Here is an 18,400-nt window from a genome sequence, read left to right on the forward strand (position 1 = left end):
CCCACACCCCTCCCCCCAGTGGAAACATGGACTTTTAATTACTGGACCCCCAGAGAAGTCCCCCAGACCAATATTTAGTGTGTTTTCTGTGTCCCAGGACCAGCCCTCGACAGTATCCCCAGCCCTCCTCTGACCGTGAGGGCAGCGCTGACCGCGTGCTGTGTTAGGAATCCCGGGACGGTGTGCTCTCCGGGGGCGGCCTCTGTGCCTCCCATTGTCCCCTCCCGCCTTGGTGCCCAGGCCTGAAGGGTAACTCCTTCCCCGCAGTTTCACCCGGTGGTTGCCTGGCAGATGCCCAGAGGGTTTCGCCAGGGCCAAAAACAGAGAAATAATTACTGCTGTTAAAAGAGCCCATGCAGAGGTGTTGGGAGCTGGCCCCCTTTCTGTGGAAGCCTGGTTTATCATCCTGCGCTCCTCTCATTACAGCTCTGACCTACGTCCAAACCAGCCATCGATCCAATGCCCCGTTCACCCCAAGGGTGCTTCTTTGCGGGCCCGTGGGCAGCGGGAAAAGCCTACAGGCCGCCCTCCTGGCCCAGAAATACGGCCTCATCAACGGTGAGTGCCCTGGTGCTGCCCCGCTTCTAGAACTTTCCACGGCGTCCTGCTCTCCCAGGCCGTCCCGTGTCATGGGAGCAATGAGGGGATCGGCATCACTTCTCTTTCTTGCTCTCTGCTCCGAACAGTTTCCAGTTAATCCATCTTTGCAGGGATAAGGTTTTTTGCCTCCTAAAGAAAATGGCCATGAAAACATTAACCAATAAAAACATGTCTGCAGCCCATAGCGCTGGACCGTTTTCTGGTCCTCATCTTTTATGTTCTTTGGCTCAGTGGTTTTTCTGTGCTCTGCCCCAGAGGCCACCCCCCTGCCCCCCGCCCCGCCATTCCCCTCAAAGCCAGAGTTCTTGCATAATGTGGACCTGCTGTTTATTTATTTTCTCCAGTCTCATTTGGTTCCCCCAACCCAGGTCAGCATGCTTACAGGCAGACAATTTCTGAACCAGAGGAAGGCTTCTCGCTCAGCACAGTTTCAATAAATATTTTACCAGGAGGAGAGAAAATATTGAAATCAGTTCTCCAGGTCTTTCCCGGAGTGGTCCCAGGTGGTCTTGGATGCCAGCCAGGTTTCAGGGGGATAAAGGGCTAGAGAGGATGCTGGTAGGAGACAGACTGCAAGGGAGGGGTGGGAGGCACCGAGCCCCCTTCAGATGCTGCGGAAGCCTCGGTAACCTCTGTTTACTCAGGCAACATGAGGCCTGCACCCCCGAATATATAAATCTGCACGCTCATGGCCCCAGATGATACACACCATACAGGTATACACGTATACACAGATATAAACACGCCCCCCCCAGAAAACTTAAGCTTTGAATGAAAAATGCTTTTCAGTTAGGTCTCCAACTTAAAATCCCAAAGCCACTGAGATTCCCAGCCAGGAATCAATGACAAAAGTTGAAGGTGGAGAACTGAATGCTTATTTGGATAAGTATGGAAAAATAGTAATAGCTGTGTGAGTGTTTTGGTAAAATGACTAAATAGCAGTATTCCATTTTGGTTAGCATGGAAAAATAATCTGGATACTTTACGAAGGTATGCTTTTCCTGTATCCAAGTTTTGTTTTTTTTAAGTATACTTATCCAAATAATTCCTTCTCCTTCTGTGTTCACCTCTTAAGAATACTGTAAGACTGGACTTCCAGCGGCCGTTAGGGAGGCCTTCTTTGTAAAGAATGAGCCCCACTCTCCTCGTGGCCACACCCACAGCTTTATTCACGTGCCTGCGCTTCTTGGTCAGTGAAGACGCGTGAAGAAACATAGTGAGAAGAGCCTTAATGGCAGCGGGAGGGTCTGAAAAACATTAAAGCGACACCTTAATATCGTGCAAAGCAATTTAGATAATTGTCACTGGGCCAAAGCTTGTTTATGAAGACAGCCTTGTTCAAGGAAAGTGTTGTTTAATTTAAATTGTTTTCGTAAAGAAATCAGATTTGCCTAGAGTTTTCCAAAGAGAAAATAGGAAAGCTCACGCTGGTTTTTGCTTGGTAGCAGAAGAGTCATTTGGGGCTCGTTTCAATAACTGAGCATTTGGAGACTGATTCAAAGTTCACATTTCTCAAAGGTGTTTTTGAGAAAACCAAGACGTCGAGAGATTTCAGTAAACCTAGTTAGGGGACCTGTGGTTGGCAGAGGCAAGCACTGAGTGTTGGGTGGGGTCGCTCTGCAGAGACCTGTCTGCATCCAAAGCTCCAGAAACTGCCAGCTCTGCCCCCAGAGGCCCCCCACCGCCATACCCTGCCTTGGGTTTTCACATTTATGAACCTCTCACTTGTGGGAAAACATCTCAGAACAAACAAGCCACATTCACTCCCCCAAGGTTTATTGAAAGACCCCTGTCTGTAGCTGGCGAGAATATAAACAGGCGCAGCCTTTTGTAAGATAAAGGCCACTACTGATTAACATATGACCCGTGCTCATCCTTTGGCCAGGTGATTTCAAGCCTAGGACTTTATTCTGCTGCAACACTCCTCCAAATACTCAACAAGCGATGTGAAGGATGCGTGATGAAACATAAAGGTGACCCCAGACTGTTCGTAGGAGGGCTAGTTAAGTAAGCTGTGGGCAGCTTTAAAAAGAAACCTGTAAAGTGACTCCATGTCCCTGAAGTGTTGTTACCTGGGAGCGGAGTGGAAAACAAAGTCGCTCAATAGCGTTGAGGGGATGGTCTCATCTTTTTCAGAAAAGTGTGTTAGTCTGTGCTCAGAAAACGTCTGAAGGAACATCCTGGTACCAAACTGGTTATCTCTGTAGAGTGATGTGTTACACAATTCTGATTTTTTTTTTTTTTCCTGCACTGAGCAGATTTTCTAACCAAAAACAACCATGAAGTTTTTTTTTTTTTTTGGGGGGGGGTGGCTACAGTGAGCAGCATGTGGGATCTTAACTTCCTTGATCAGGGATTGAACCTGTGCCCCCTGCATGGGGAACTCAGAGTCGTAACCATTGGACCACCAGGGAAGTCCCAAGACTTTTGCTAAAATGCTATTAATTTTACTCATTGCCTGTGATGTGTAGTACATTTTGTTTGGTACGCAGATAGGGAAAGTGTAGAAAAAAGAAGAGGCTCAAGGGTGGGGGTGGGCTCTGCTGAGCTGGGGCAGGGGAGGCATGGGGTGAGGCAGGGCTCCCCCCAGCACATCCCCAGTCACACTGTCTGCAGCCTCAGCGCTTCCGCCCTCTAGGAAGAGCACATGTTGCACTGTTGTCTTAGAATATTGTAGAGTGAGGTGGCTACAGGCAGGGGTTTTAGACCATTCTTTCCTAGTATAAGTGGGCCTTCCCTGGTGGCTCAGATGGTGAAAGAATGCGTGCAAAGCAATACAGGAAACCCGGGTTTGATCCCTAGGTTGGGAGGATCCCCTTCTCTGGGGGAGATGGCAACCCACTCCTGTATTCTTGCCTGGAGGATTCCACAGACGGAAGCCTGTGGGTTGCAGAGAGTCGGACAAGATGACTGAGCAACTTAGCATTTTCACTTTTCCCAATATAAGCACTTAATGTTACACAGTTATCTCTAAACACTTCTTTGGTTGCATCTCACAAAATTTTAACATGCTGTGTTTTATCATTCAGTTCAAAGTATTTTCTAATCTCCTTTGTGGTTTTTTTGACCCATGCATTATTTAGAAGTATACTGCTCACTGTCCAAATATTTGGGAATTTCCCAGATTGTTTTTTGTTTCTTTAATTGAGGTCAAAGAACGAGCCCTTTGAAATTTATTGAGACTTTTTTAATGGCCCAGCACATGTCTATATTGGTGAAATACGTGTGCACTTGAAAAGAATATATGCACTGGTTTTGTTGAATATCGTGCTCTAAGAATGTCAGTGAGGGTGAGGTGTCTGATAGTGTGATCATTTCTTCTGTGTCCTTAATGATCTCTCTCTGCTTATTATTTCAGTAGCTTAGAGAGGTGCGGTAAAAGCTCCAGCTCTGCCTGCAGGTTTCTCTGTTTCTCTGCCGGTCTTTGCTTCCTGAAATCTGAAGCTGTGTGCGCTAAGGCGCATGGCCTCTTCTTGGTGCGATCTCCCCTGATCGTTAGGAAGTCCTCCTCTGCCTCTCCAGTAATACTCATTTTCTCCAGGCCCACTTTGTCTGATAAGTATAACCTCTATTCTCTCTTCTTTTGAACTCTCCGTGTCTTATATTCTAAGTATGTGTGTAGACAATACATAATTGCTTTAAAATAAAATTTAGCCTGACATTTTCTGCCTTTTAATTGAAGTGTTTAGTCCCTTTCCCTTTAAGGTGATTTTTTATATTTTTGGTTTCAAGTCTACCATTCTGATTTTTTATGTTCTATTTGTGTGGGTTTTGTTTTTTTTTTTTTTGGCTGTGGTAGGTCTTCATTGCTGCCTGTGAGCTTCTCTAGCTGTGGCTTGATGGCTCCAGAGCCTGGGCTCAGGACGTGTGCACGGGTTTAGTGGCCCTGCAGCATGTGGGGTCCTCCCGGACCAGGCACCTAACCCACGTCCTCGGTATTGGCTGGCGGACACTTAACCACCAGACCACCAGGGAAGTCCTTGTTCTTTGTTCTTCCTTTCCTGCCTGCTTTTGGATTGGTCAAAAACTTTCTAGTAATCCACTCTATTTCCTCCACTGCCTTTCTGGCTGTATCTGCTTGCTTCGTCTGGTCTGTGGTTGCTCTAGGGGTTACATACTGTCCTTCACAGTCTGTCTGGAATTACTACTGTGCCTCTTCATGGGGAACAGGAGAGCCCGACGCAGTGTCTGTCCCTCTGCCGTGCTCTGCTTCTTCGTGTTACTCTAGTCACACGTTTTACTCCTGCGTGTCTCATCAACCCTGCAGTATATCATAATTACTTTTGCTTTAAAGAGTCATTTTTTTTTTTAAGTCAAGAGATGGGGGGAAAGGGCTTTTATATATAGTCAATATCAACACTTTTCACTCCTTTGTTTAGATCCAAGTCTCCATCTGATATATCATTTTCTTCCAGCCTAAAGAACTCCCTTTAACATTACCTGGTAGTGCAAGTCTGCTGGTGAGACTCAGCTCTCATCTGTCTGAAAACATCTTTCTCGCCTTCGCTCTTGAAGGGCGTTTTTGCTGCGTGTAGAAATCTACGCTGACAGGTTCCCCGCCTCTTAGCGCTTTAAAGGCATCGTTTCACTGTGGCATTGACGCATCCTGTTGCATTGCTTCTGACGAGAATGCAGAGATTATTTTTATCTTTGTTCATTGCTTCTGACGAGAATGTAGAGATTATTTTTATCTTTGTTCTCCTATATATAAAGCATCTCACCCGCTCCTAGCTGCTTTTAATATTTTCTGTTTGGTTTTCAAAAATTTAACTATGATGTATCAAGGTGCGGTTTATTGTGTGTTCTTTTTGCTTGGCTATCAGAGAGTCTAGGACCTATGGGTTGATACTTTGTATCAGATTTTGAAAATCTTCTCCCATTATTTTCTCAAATGCTCCCTCTCTCCCCATCCCTCCCTCCCTCCCTCTCTCTCTCCTCTTTCTGGAACTCTGGTTACACGTGCGTTAAACTGTTTGCTCTTGCCTTCCAGCTCTCTGAGGTTTCATTCTTTTTTTTCCCCAGTCCCCCCCCCCCCTTCTCGTTGCTTTGGTGTGAATACTTCCCAGTGCCTGTTTTCATGTCTTCAGATTCACTGATTGCAGCTTACTCAGTGCTATTTTCCATTTAAGAATATTGTATTTTCCAGTTCTGGAAATTCCATCTGGTTCTTTTTTATCGTTTCCATTTCTCTGCTGAGATTCCACATCTTTTCATTCATTTTAATTATCTTTTCAAGTTTAAACATATTCATAATAGCCACTTTATAGTTCTTATGTACAAATACTGACATCCGTGTGATCTCTTGACCTATGATACTATGACCTGTTGTCTCTCCTTGTAGGGGTCACATTTTCCTGATAGTTTTTATTTGTTTGTTGTTTTTTTTTATCTCAAGCATTTTTTTATTATATGCTGGACATTGTGGTTCTCACATTCTTGAGAGTCTGAATTGTGTGGTCCTGCCTTAAGAATATCACATGAAAAAGAGCTGAGTTCTAACAGGCAGTTAGTTTCCTGGAGGATCAGCTTGACCTCATTGAGGCTTAGTTTTAGTCTTTATTAAGGTGGGATTGGGCTTCCCAGGCGGCATTGGTGGTAAAGAACCCTTCTGCCAATGCAGGACATGTAAGAGACACGAGTTCAACCCCTGGGTAGGGAAGATCCCTGGGAGGCGAGCATGGCAACCCACTCCACTATTCTTGCCTGGAGAATTCCACGGACAGAGGAGCCTGGCAGGCTACAGCACATAGGGTCGCAAGGAGTCGGACACGACTGAAGCAACTCAACACGCACCTACAAGGTGGGATCAGGTGTGCTTCCTCTGGGGCTTATGTATCGTCACAGCTGAAGCACGGCCTTCCTGGAGTCTCAGCTGCGGGTCTGCGGTGCTGAGCGAGGTCTCTGACTCTGGCCTCAGATGCCGGCCTCATCTTGCCCTGTGTGGACCCCCACTCAGTCCCCAGCTACCCTGTGGCCTTTCTCTCCCAGGCCCTGTGGAGCCTCCCCTACACACGTGTAGTCTGGCATTGATCAGGACTCCAGGGTACCCTTCTGCAGATTCCTAAGCCTGCCCCCGCCGCCCCGCCCACTGTTCTGTCCTGCACAGTCCAGCTGCCTCGAGGCCGCAGACGCCAATGCTATGCCCCTGCTGTGTCTGGGCTCCACCTCTCCCTGGCTGTGGGATGGGCAGCTCCTGCCAGTCGAATCCCGGGTGAGTGAGCCCCACGCGGTGTGGAATCGCAGCCCCGCACGTCTGCTGACCACATGCCTGAAAAGAGTTGCCTCATACATTGTGTTTAGTTTTATGGCTTTTTATGACAGAAAAAAAGCCTCCCTCCTGGTCAGACCTGGAGGCTCAGCCTAGTTCTGGGGTCACAAAGACCTGGGTTTGAATCCCAGCTCTGCCACTCCCTGGCTGGTGACCGAGGACAGTACCCAGAGCCTCTCTGCTTCCGTCTCCTTACCTAAAAAGCTGCAGTTGGGCTGAGGGCTGGATAATAGCAACCGAGACCAGCACAGTGCTCGGCGCAGGGAAGGCCACGGCCGCCTTCATCGCTCCTCGTCAGCGAGTGAAGCCGCAGCCACTCTGTGTAGCGTCGCCGCTGCCACAGAGTTTAGCATGTCATCAGAGGGGTCCGTCTTTGGTGGTCGTCATCCTTAGCATTCACCTTATCTACTTCACTTTAGGGTTTTGAGTTCTTCATTGTAGGAGGTCAAGTCCTTAGCTTTAAAGTTAAGAAAAGTAGGACTGTGCCATTAACAGCTCATGAAAACGTGGCTGGACCCTTCCGGCTCTGGCTGTCAAGGTTTTCATAGCCAAGGAGAGGGCAACCGCATTTATTCCTTCCACGCTTGGTAACTGGCATGCCCTGCGTGCTGGCCCCAGCTGGGGGCCAGAGATGCAGCGGCTGCTCATGACAGAAAGGGGCCTGTGCGCCCCTTTGTTGCAGAGCCTGTGGACTCGTCCTCACCGGGGGCCTGGAAGACTGTAGGGTCCCCACCCACCCCTGAGTGCTAACAGCGTGAGCGTGGACATCACGCTGGTCCACGTGGTCCTCTGCCGGGGCACGTCCACCCTCAACACCCCCGGGACCGCGGGCTGTACTCCCCGGCATTGCCGAGGCCCCGCGGGTCCTTCTCTGGCGGTGACAGCCCTCATTATATCTTCTCCACGCCGTCCATTTTTAATATGTCCTTTGCCAAATGCATTCTTTTTCATTCCACAGCATCCTTCCTCGGCTTCTTTTTTATTTCCAATTCCTTTTTGATACTTCCTTTCACTTGGACACACACCCACACTCAGAAAACCCTTTTATATTTTTTTCAGTGACCTTCCCCGCCCCCCACCCCCCGACCCCAGCAGGCAGCACTGGGTTTTTGTTTTGTTTTTTTCTTCTCATTCTTCCTTCTATTTAAAATTTAACTGGCTTCTTTCTGTTCCTCTCTCTTCTAGTCTGCTGTGGGCAACTGCTCAAAGAAGCTGTGGCGGACAAGTCCAAATACGGCGATTTGATCCAGCCCTTTTTCGAGAAGGAGATAGCAGGTAGGCCTTGCTGGCCGTGACTCCCAGAACCTTCCAGGCTCTGGAGAGAGACTGCTCTGTGTGAGGCTCGCGGGACACCTGGGGGCTCCAACTGGGAAAGACCACCAGGAAATGGAAACCGGGCTTTCTGGGAGGCAAAGGCCCTGGTTTTGTTCCCCAGCTGGTCATCCTGGCTTCCAAGCGATGGGGGACTGGGGGGCAGTGTCTGTGAACGTAATGCATTTCACTGAGGGTGTGAAGGGGCCCTCTTTCTCAAGAATGCTTGCTGTCACTTAAACCTGGGAGCCAGGAGAAGCCCAGAGCTGCCCACGTCCTATCCCAAAACACCAGGGGCCAAGATTCTGATCTGGTCAGCAGTCAGAAGCCAGGAGGCCCAGACAGCCTTGCGGACCTGAGGACTGACCCCCATGGGTCCTCAGGGGAGGCTGGACCGGGTCATCTTTGCAGTACTGTTGTCTGAAAAATCCCATGGATGGAGGAGCCTGGTGGGCTACAGCCCATGGGGTTGCAAAGGGTCGGATGTGCCTGAGCGGCTTCACTTTCACTTTCCGTGACCTAAGCTCCGAAAGTGTATCCTCGATCCAAGCCCGTTCTCTGCCGTTTCCCCGAGTCCGCAGGTGAGCCCCAGAGAAGGGACGAGGTGCTCAGGCCACAGGCATGCCGGCTCGCGTCTGGGCTCCTCCCCGGGATGGTGTTTTCCTCGCCCGCATCTCCCATCCTTGTGTGAAGGGCTGTAGGTAGCTTCTCTGTGCGGGGAGCACAAGCGCGTCATCACGTCTGCTATGAACGGCGCTTACTATGAAGAAGGCCGACCAGAAGGAGGGGGCCGTGGCGACGGTCAGTGCGCGCGTTGGCTGGGACCCCCTCACTGCCCAGTGCTGCTTCCTCCTCCTGCCGCTTCTGGACAGGCTTCTCGCTCCTGACCCCCGCTCTGAGGGTCCGCCTGGGGAGGACGTCCTGGCCTGGCTCTCCCCAGGCCCTCCTTAAGGTGTCCTGGCCCCCGCAGTGAGGTTCCAGTGAGGTGGGCAGAAAGGGATCCCCCAGACGCGGCAATCAGGGGAGGGAGACACGATGATCTGGGCGGGCGAGTCTGTTCAAGTCACCGGCTGGTGAACAGGGTCAGCCCGCGCGAGCTCTGGAGCTTCCCCGTCTGGTTCAGATCCCGGGGCGCCCGCCGCGCCCCGCAGCGGCCACGCGGCCCAGGCGTCTCCGTGGAAAGCTGGAGACGGAAACCCCAGTGCCGGCTTCCCAGGAGCGCAGGCTGGGGTGTGCGCAGGTGCACGGCTGTGGGGGCAGCCGGCAGCGGCGGGGCCCGACGCCCGCTCACGCTCACTCGCCCTCCAGCGAGCCCAGCTTCCCCGTTGTTGAGGCGGGGGCCGGGGCTGAGCGGCCCTCTGAAAAACAGCTGTTGTGCTGCGTGAATAAGATAACAACTTAATACATTTATGTCATTTTAAATGTTGCTGCATGGTATTCCATCGCACCGACTGGGTGGGTAATTTGTATAATTCTCCCTGACAAAGCATTTCATGGTTCAGAAAGAAAGACAGTGACCAACCAGATGAGGCAATGTTGACGGGGAGTAAACCTCAGGCAAAGGGAGGCAGAAATTCGTTGCCTCTTCTTGGTCCCATTCTGTACTTTTGAGTTTTTTTAATCAAAATACAAAGTTGTAAAAAGTAAATATTTAGGTGGTTTTGAGATTTGCACTCCTTTCAGTGATCCTGTAAGGCACCCTCCTGTGATGGGGCAGGTTTGCAGACACCTTTGATTAGGTCAGAGGGAACGTATGCCCGGGAGGCCGGTGACACTGACCTAAAGCGCCCTCCCACCCCTGGGCACCGGACGCTCGAGTCCTCCATGGCTTTGCATCTCTGGATATTGCCTAGTTATTCGTTTTCTATCATGGCTGAAACAAACTCATTGGTCTGGAATAACACGCATTTCTTCTCTCACGGTCCTGGAGGTCAGGAGTGCTAAAGTCACATGCCGGCAGGCCTGCATTCCTTCCTGAGGAATTCTCCGGGGACGGGCTGCTTCCTGGCCTTTCCCAGCTTCCAGAGGCCCCTTCCTCCCTCTTCACAGTCAGCAGTGCAGGCTCTTCAGCCCTCTCTCTCTCTCTGCATGCTAAACAGGGACCCAAGGGGCCTTTCCACTGGTGGTCAAGAGGCTGAGTTGTTTTGGTTTTTCTTTTTCTTTTTTTTGGTGGATACAGAGGAGACTGACACTTCCGTTTCCCATACAGGGAGCCCGACCTTGGCATCTTCAGTGCTTTGTGCTAATGTTTCCCTCCGCAGCCTTCTCTTTGCTTAGACACTGTGGCTCTACTCACCTGCTGCAGAATTAGACACAAAAACCGCCGACGTCGTGTCTTCCACACAAAAGTGATAAGCCCTGTCATTTCACTAATCCCCGTCTCGCAGGGATAACAGAGAATGCATTTACATTCATCCCCGCTAACGGGCTCATTAGTGGGCTGTGGAGATGCTGCCGGGGAAACCAGAGCGCCCGGCTGCTGGACGAGGCACTCGGGAACCACCCGGGCCTGGCCGCCCACATCGCCGCCTGCCCAGCAGAAACAGGAAACGGAAACTTGGGTGATTCTCCACCGACGTTGGGCTTGAAGGGAATGTCTGCCTGAACCTGGAAGCGCCATGTTGCCCTCATGTGCCGGCGTCCGGCATGGCCGGCGTCGTGCCTCAGACGCAGACTTGGGGCGTGGGGATCGACCACATCACCCCTGAGTTCCGAACCCAGAGGAGACAGACGGGAGGAGAAAGAGACGGTTCTGACGGTACAGCTGGGCTTCCTGACACTCCCCCGACCAAGTCCAGACCTGGGGAGGCAGACGTGTGCCGGGGACGGGACTGGCCCAGGCCCTCCCCAGGAAGAGCCCTGTTGGGGCCTGAAGCGGGAAGCGAATCCGTCCACACGAGGGCGAGGGCCCGCCAGCCGGAGGGTGGGAGCTGGAGGGACGAGGCCGCCCGAGGAGTGACTCTCCTCTCCCGGCAGGAGGGAGGCAGGCCGGAGGCCATGCCTTCTCCCCACACTGCCCCGGGTCAGAAGCTCCCCCGAGCCCACATGCGCGGTGGGGCGCGGCCCTGAATGCTTTCGGCCACTGACAGAACGTCTGGGAGGAGACTCGGCTGCCCCTCTGTCCCGTGGGCCGCCCGGACAACTCAGCTTTCCCTCCTCAGAACCTGGTGGTGTTTCAGATATCTCAGCTGGGGGACCAGCTGTAGTCCTGGGAACCCTGCCGGGGTTTCCCCAGATGAAACCCAGAAAGATCCAGAAATCCTGCAGGGGCAGACAGTATGGTAAGGACCCATAGGCCTGGTCACCGGGGGCAGAGCCCCCACACCTCGGGGCTGGCAGATGTCACTGTCAGAACACGCCGCCCTGCAGCCGGCCTAGTGTAGCCCGCCCCCATCACTCCCTCTGAAGGCAGGCAATGCCCTTCCAGGGGCTGGACCTTCTCCGCTGGGGACTCTGCCCTGTGCTCCCGGCAGCTGGCCGGCCCAGCCACACCTGCTGCCTGTCTGTCTCTGGGACTCCTGCCCTTGCTCCACTGGCCTGGGAGCTGCGAGTCTGTCCGGGGAGCATGGTTATCGTGGGGCGTCTTCACAGCCATCACTGCTGCCAGCAGCCTGGAGAGTAGACCCAGATGTCAGTGTCCCCCGACGGAGCCACTTCCTCTTACTGCCCCCTCGGGGCCTCCTGATGTGATGTCCCAGCTACGACCTCCGCAGACTCAGTTATGTTCTTTTATGTCCTCACGGGTGCTGCCAACACCTCCTCCTTTCAAATCAGCCGCAAAATTAATAACCGTGCTGCTGTCCCCTCTTCCTACATTTACCGGGCACAGGACTCCAGGGCCCCATCTTCGCTCTTCCCAGTCTCTTGATCCTGGGCTCTTGGCGGCTACACTGTGGACGGAGGGTTGGGGAGACGCTTGTTCCATGCTCTGGATTTTGAGATACATAGGTCTGACCTCCTAAACTCATTCTGACTTGAGCTGTGCCGAACAGAGCAAGTTGGCTCCCCAGGGCCCCACACGGCGCTCCTCATGCAGCCATGTCCTCGGTGGGCACAGAGAGGGGGCTGCTTATGACATGGGGCCAGGCCGCCCAGCACGCAGGCTTGCCTGCCTGGGGGCTGCTGTTACTTGTTCGTGGTTGCAGAACAACTGAAAACCCTTCTGGGCTTTTGGAAAAATAACTTCTCAGCTGCTAAAAAACCATTTAAACTTCATTGATCAGTGCTGGCAGACTCCATGGCCATTTTGTACTAGGGCCATGTGTACAGGCGTTGTTTTTTCTGCCCAGAATTAGCCAAGGGGGCAGCTAGAACTCAATTCTCTGCTTAAACCATCGGTGACTCACAGTGGTCACCATCTCCAAATGACGTGCCCTGAGCCTTCTCTGTGCTTCATTCCTACCAGACGGCCTTCTGTACATGAGGTTTTTAACCTCAGAGACCTGAGCTTCCCAAGGAAGGCAGCCATCTGTCCTTGCTTATTGAAATTCTCGTTTCTCAAGTTTCACTTAGCATAAAAAAACTAAGTCTCTCATTGGCCTCAGCTCACCATAGGGGCTTTTTGGCTAAGGTCAAGTGTAGTGTGCGGGCTTCCCAGGTGGCTCAGTGGTAAAGAATCTGCCTGCTAATGCAGGAGATACAAGAGACGCAGGTTTGATCCCTAGGTTCAGGAGATCCCCTGGATAAGGAAATGGCAACCCGCTTCAGTATTCTTGCCTGGGAAATCCCATGAACAGTGGAGCCTGGCGGGCTACAGTCTGTGGAGTTGCAAAGAGTCGGATACAACTGAGCACACATGGCTTTACTTTTCGTCCTTCTTCTGGGAATTCAGCCATAGATTACGGTCCTGTGGCTGCTGTGGTCGATGTTAATATAAGCTCATCCCAGACGACCGGGTCTAGTCGGTGGTGCGCCACCGTCCCTGCTTCAGAAGGGTGGCCTTCTCCCCGGGCTCCGGTCGTGGTTCTCATTCCCGGACGTTGCTTGTGTTTTCTCTGGAAATTGGTGACCCAGGCAAGATGTTAAAACAGCCGAAGGTGCACTTCATGCTCGCTGGTTTGGTCTTTGCCCTCAGTGTGTGAGATGCTCGCCTAGAGCTGTCCCCATCGTGCTCCGTTCGTGCAGGGGTGTCAGGTGAGGGGGTGCTGCCAGTGACGGTGTGTCCCCGGGGTGGGGTTTTCAGGTCAGACCCCAGCTTTTCCCACCTCCTGGGTCTGCAGGGTCAGAAGGGAGAACTGAGCACCTGTACCCAGGTGCTGCCAACCCAGCACTTGCCAGCCCGGCTCATTGACCAAGGTTGGGGGGGCGGCTCTCCTCACGCACTTCCACTCTGTAACCAGCCCTGCCCAGTCAGCATCCCCCCAACAGCTGGAGGGGTGCAACTGAAAGAAGGCCTGGATTCCTTGGCACACAGGCCAGACATACACTGACTTTTTCAGGTGAGAAACCAGCTCTTTAATTGGCGTAATAACTTTCCCCTAAATGCGCAAGTGCTGCCATGTAGGAAAGATAATTCGGAAGACAGATCATTACCCCGTGTTGCCCGTGCCCGCTCCCGTAAACCCCGTTATCACCAAAATATTTCTGTCTGGAGAAGGTCCCTCAAGGCCTAATAGAACCTGAGAAGAGGCGGGAGGTTTGAGGGAGACTCTTAATTTGCACCCTTTCTGGTAATGAGACCTCACCACAGCCAACGCAGCCATCGGAACACAAACAAGCCGAACCAGCCCCAAACTGGCATGATTACGAGCATTTTCGAGAGGCTTCCGTGAGTACACGTCCCAGGAGGCCCGGATCAGATCTCAGCCGAAGGGCTGCCTTATTTTTTTTTTTGAGGGGGAATTAATATTCTCCTCACTAAATGCACACTAAAGATTCAACAATACACCAGCTTTTCTCTTTTGTTAAAACCTTGCAAAGAGTGGCTGAGTTGAAAGACAAAGTAAATCTTCCCATCTGAGGAGGTAAGCGGCATGCTATTTCTTGTTTTTTTTTTTTTTAATAGTGCAGCCTCGGCAAGCTGCTAGCTGTCTTACCACAGAGGGGAGACCCCGAGGGACCCCGGCCGGTTTCCAGCAAGCCTTTGCATGTGGTGTGTTTGTACCAGCTGAAGCCAGCGCAAGACTCTCTAAATAATTTACCAGTTGATTAATGGACTCACAGGGGTATAATTAGAAGAGAGAGAGACCGTGGGTACAGTAACCGGTACAGTGCTTGGGGGAGCAGGAGCCTTTATTTTTATAAAGAAACTTTCTAGGGTGCTGGGCGTTTGAAGCTAACTTGGGAAGAGCTCAGTGCCTCTTCTCTTTTGAAGTGGAAATAGGACAGTTTGAATCCGTCGAGTTTAATTTTTCACAAGCTTTCGGGGCCCTGCAGTGCAACTCCCTTTTTATTATTGAAAAAACTCTACATTTTTCTTTCATTTTTCTACACACACACACACACACATGCAGCCCAAGCAGTAAGTAATAAACACATTAATTTACTCTTTTACTGAACGTGTATTTTATTCGCTGCACCTCCCCTGGATGTGTCCCCATGGGTCCCCTCAGCACCCCCACCCATTGGGCTGCCTGTAGGTTGATTAACGGACACCCCAGTAATTTATGCATTTCTAAAGGAACCCTCACCTCCATCTTGACAATGCTTTTGAAGTAGCTCCTTTTTTCAAGTCAAACTTTTGACTTTTCCGCTGGGACCGCTACAAAGATTTTCTTCTGGAAACTAGGTAGGCGCCTTCCTGCCGAGATGGCCCAGCAGAGCAGCGGGTCTCAAAGTGGGGGTGCATTGTGGGGGCAGAGGCGTGTAATGAGGACAGCTGTAGAAAGGGGGTCAGCACGCTGTTTATCAACAGGGTTGTGCCCCTAGAGGGTCCAGCTCTTGAGTTTTTAAGAACTAGACTTTGGCTGTGAGAGTGGCATCGTCTGTCTCCATTATTAAGATGATGCCCTGCTGGGGCGTCAGCCAAAGGTCTGTAGCCAAGAGATTGCAAAGCTTTCTGTTCGGTGGCCAGAGCGGTGGGGAAACTGAGGCAGTGAGGGGCTCTCAGCTCACCCGTGCATCCGGTCCATGAAGTAGCTTCTCCCCCCAGAAGATGAGGGCCTGGCCACCATGGCAGTGTCAGCAGAGGGGCTGCGCAGATGGTTTTCCTGGGCTGAGCATCCATCGGGGGCTTGCCGTGTGTCAGGCACAGAGATCACAAAACCGGAGGGGAGCCCAGAGGGGCAGGGTGTCCTTCTCACTCCAACCAGGGCTTCTGGAAGCATCTCCTCTCCATGGGCAGCCCTGGTGGCTTCCAGCCCACTCAGCTGTGAAATCGCCTGTGACAGGCCAGGCCCCAAGGCCCTGCCTTCTCCTCCAGCCAGGAGTCTCCCGCTCACACCCCTTCCAGGCAGGTGTAGCTTGAAGCCCCTTGCCCTCCGAGTACCCCAGAGGGAAGCTGACACTGGCTCTCCTCTCGGGCTGCGAGCGGGGCCCAAGGAGTGTCGGAGAGGCTGCCCTCAGTAACCTTCTGCGGCCCCTACACCTTGGACAGTCACCACGTCCCTGAAACAGACTTCCCATGGGGGACTTGGCACAGCTGTGATCGCCGGGGAGGGGGGCACAGGGCCCTTGCCCTGCAGCTCTGCCCTGTTGTACCCTGCCTTGAGCTGAGCAGGAAGGGGGCTCAGAGTAGAGAGAGGTTGGTGGGTGCGATGGGGCAGAGGGACACAGAGGCGAGAGGTGAGGGAAGCGTGTTGAATACACACCCACTCCAGTATTCTTGCCTGGGTTCCCATGGACAGGAGAGCCGGGTGGGCCACAGTCCATGGGTCCCAAAGAGTCAGGCACGACTTAGCTACCGAGCATGCATGCACGCAGACCGCGCCCTTCCCCAGGGCATCCAGACCTCGATTTCTCCCCTCTGTGACCCTGAGCACCAGAGCCCTTCTGCACCGGGCATGGTCAGGTTACAGGGAGGTAAGACGGACCTCCTCTGGGACCCCTCCCAGCACCTCCCGCTGTGGGTTTCCTCTTGGGCTCCGTCTGCTCCCCAGTCCCCATCACCAGCATGGCTCACAGTAGGAGCTCAGCGAATGTCCGTGAACGAACCCATGAATGAAGGAGCAGATGAGCGCAAGCCGGTGTCCCGGGACAGCACGGCACTGCAGTGCCAGGCAGGCCAGCCCTGTGGCGGTTGGGGCCTAGACGCTTTGCACCACTGCCTGCATTTCTACATTGGTGAGACCCCATTCATCTTAAGGAACAAAGGGAAAACAGGTGCCGGCGGGTGGCCTGAGGAGTTTCCAGAGAGGTGGCCTGAAGTGTTCACTCCTGGAGAGTGGAGAGTGAAGCTGCAGGTTTGGGCTGTGGACTCGCCACTCTATTCAAGTTCAGGTTCTGCCACTGGGTGACCTTGGGGTGACCTTGGGCAAGTCACGCAGCCTCTCAGGACTACAGTTTCCTGATCTACAGCGTGAGCTTTCCACAGTACCACAGTCATGGCTTGTTAGGTGTCCACGTGAAAATGTCTGTGAAACGTTTAGCACCACACATGGCACACAGTTGGGGCTCACCTGGTGGCTCAGATGGTAAAGAAAGCACCTGTGACGCAGGAGACCTGGGTTCAATCCCTGGGTCAGGAAGATCCCCTGGAGGAGGAACCGGCAACCCACTCCAGTATTCTTGCCTGGAGAATCCCACGGACAGAGGGGCCTGGCGGGCCACAAAGGCTCAGACACACGGGTGCGACTGTCACTTTCACACGTTATGGCGCCCAACAGGCCACTTGTCAGATACTATTATTGTCATTAACGGTTACAGTAGTCATCCTCATAATGAGAGTAGAAGCCACGGTGGTAGTAGCACGGTCGTGTATGTTTACATGTACCTTCCATGTACGTGTATGTAACATGCACATGTGTGTTACACAAGGTCGTACACTCAAACATACATGTATGTTCCATAGGTGGACTTCTTTGACACCTTATTCTCTTCCTGTGACTGATGCCAGCTTTGGGCAGATGGTCCCCGTGGTCACCAGGAACTGCCCAAAGCCTGGTCCGCTCCGCCTCTGGGGCCCCGCTATCTGTTGCAGCCACCCTACAACGTGATGGCATAGAAGGACGGCTGTTTCGTTCTGCTCCTGATGTCCTGGGTCAGGATTCTGGGCAGGGCAGGGCAGGAGGGCTCGACACCACTGTCTGACTTGGGCCTTACTTGGCACGGCTCTGACGACTGGAGGCAACTGGGCTGGATCATCCATCTGGGGCCCTACGCGTGGTCCTTGGTCCTGGTGTGGACCTGGTTCCTTGCTTCTTCTCCCCGCTGCATCTGCTGGGGCAGGACCCTCCATCCCCACGCCTGGTACCTGCAGTGAGGTGCTCAGGCCTCCCCCTCGGTGCAGTGTCGCTGTGTGGCAGCTTGGGCTTCCTCACGTTGGCCAGCCCCCTTGTGTGATCCTAGCTTCCCCCACAGCAAGCATCCCAAGGAGGCCGAGAGCAGCCATCGTGGATAGGGTGGAGGGTGGAGGATGGGGTAAGCGCTAAGGCTTCTTCTAACCCAGCCTCTGAAGTCCCAGAATGAGCTTCCAGCTGATCCTGACCACTAACCGAGTCAGGATCGGCCCAGATTCAAGGGGTGGGGGGTTCAAGCCCACTTCTCAGCTGTAGGAAAGTGTTAGTCTCTCAGTCGTGTCCGACTCTTTGCAACCCCGTGGACTGTAGCCCACCAGGCTCCTCTGTCCATGGGATTCTCCAGGCAAGACTACTGGAGTGGGTAGTTGTTTCCCTTCTCTGGGGGATCTTCCTGACCCAGGGATCGAACCCAGGTCTCCTACACTGCAGGCAGATTCTTTACCATCTGAGCCACCAGGGGAGCCTGGGGGTAGGAAGGCCACCTCTAATCTGCCACCGTAGGGAAGGCTTGCATTCTGGTTCCGTTCGGGAGTGGCTGCATCTGGTGAGTGAGAGAGGCTGAACACAGACAGCCTCATGGGTCCTTAAGGCTGGGGGTGGCCTGGCTGCAGACCTGCCATCTAGCGGCTTGCCGGGAGCTCAGAGAACTGAGTCCAGTTCTCTTTTTAAGGGGAAGAAGCCCCAGCTGAGAGGCAAAGTGACCCATCCGGGGCACGCTGCAAACGAAATGCAGAGAGGAGGGCAGAATTCACGCTGCTTCTTCCCCTGTAGAGGGGGCAGAGAGCAGAGAAGGGGCAGGTGGCCCCACAGCCCAGTGGCCTGGGTT

The 18,400-nt window shown here is 52.8% G+C and overlaps 1 protein-coding gene across 7 annotated transcripts in view; it reads left to right on the top strand.

The window, feature by feature from the left end:
• The window catches only part of AK8 (adenylate kinase 8), a 132,400-nt gene that overhangs the window by 51,916 nt on the left and 62,084 nt on the right, over positions 1-18,400 (top strand). For all 7 annotated transcript variants that reach the window (XM_055400002.2, XM_055400001.2, XM_055399999.2 and 4 more), the window contains 2 exons: positions 427-558; positions 8,054-8,143. In XM_055400002.2, the coding sequence (XP_055255977.2) occupies positions 427-558; positions 8,054-8,143 (222 nt within the window). The remainder of the gene's footprint in view (positions 1-426; positions 559-8,053; positions 8,144-18,400) is intronic.

The sequence above is a fragment of the Moschus berezovskii genome, chromosome 11, assembly GCF_049115385.1.
Source record: "Moschus berezovskii isolate FMDL1 chromosome 11, NW_MosBer_1.0, whole genome shotgun sequence".
NCBI classification, from domain to species: domain Eukaryota; kingdom Metazoa; phylum Chordata; class Mammalia; order Artiodactyla; family Moschidae; genus Moschus; species Moschus berezovskii.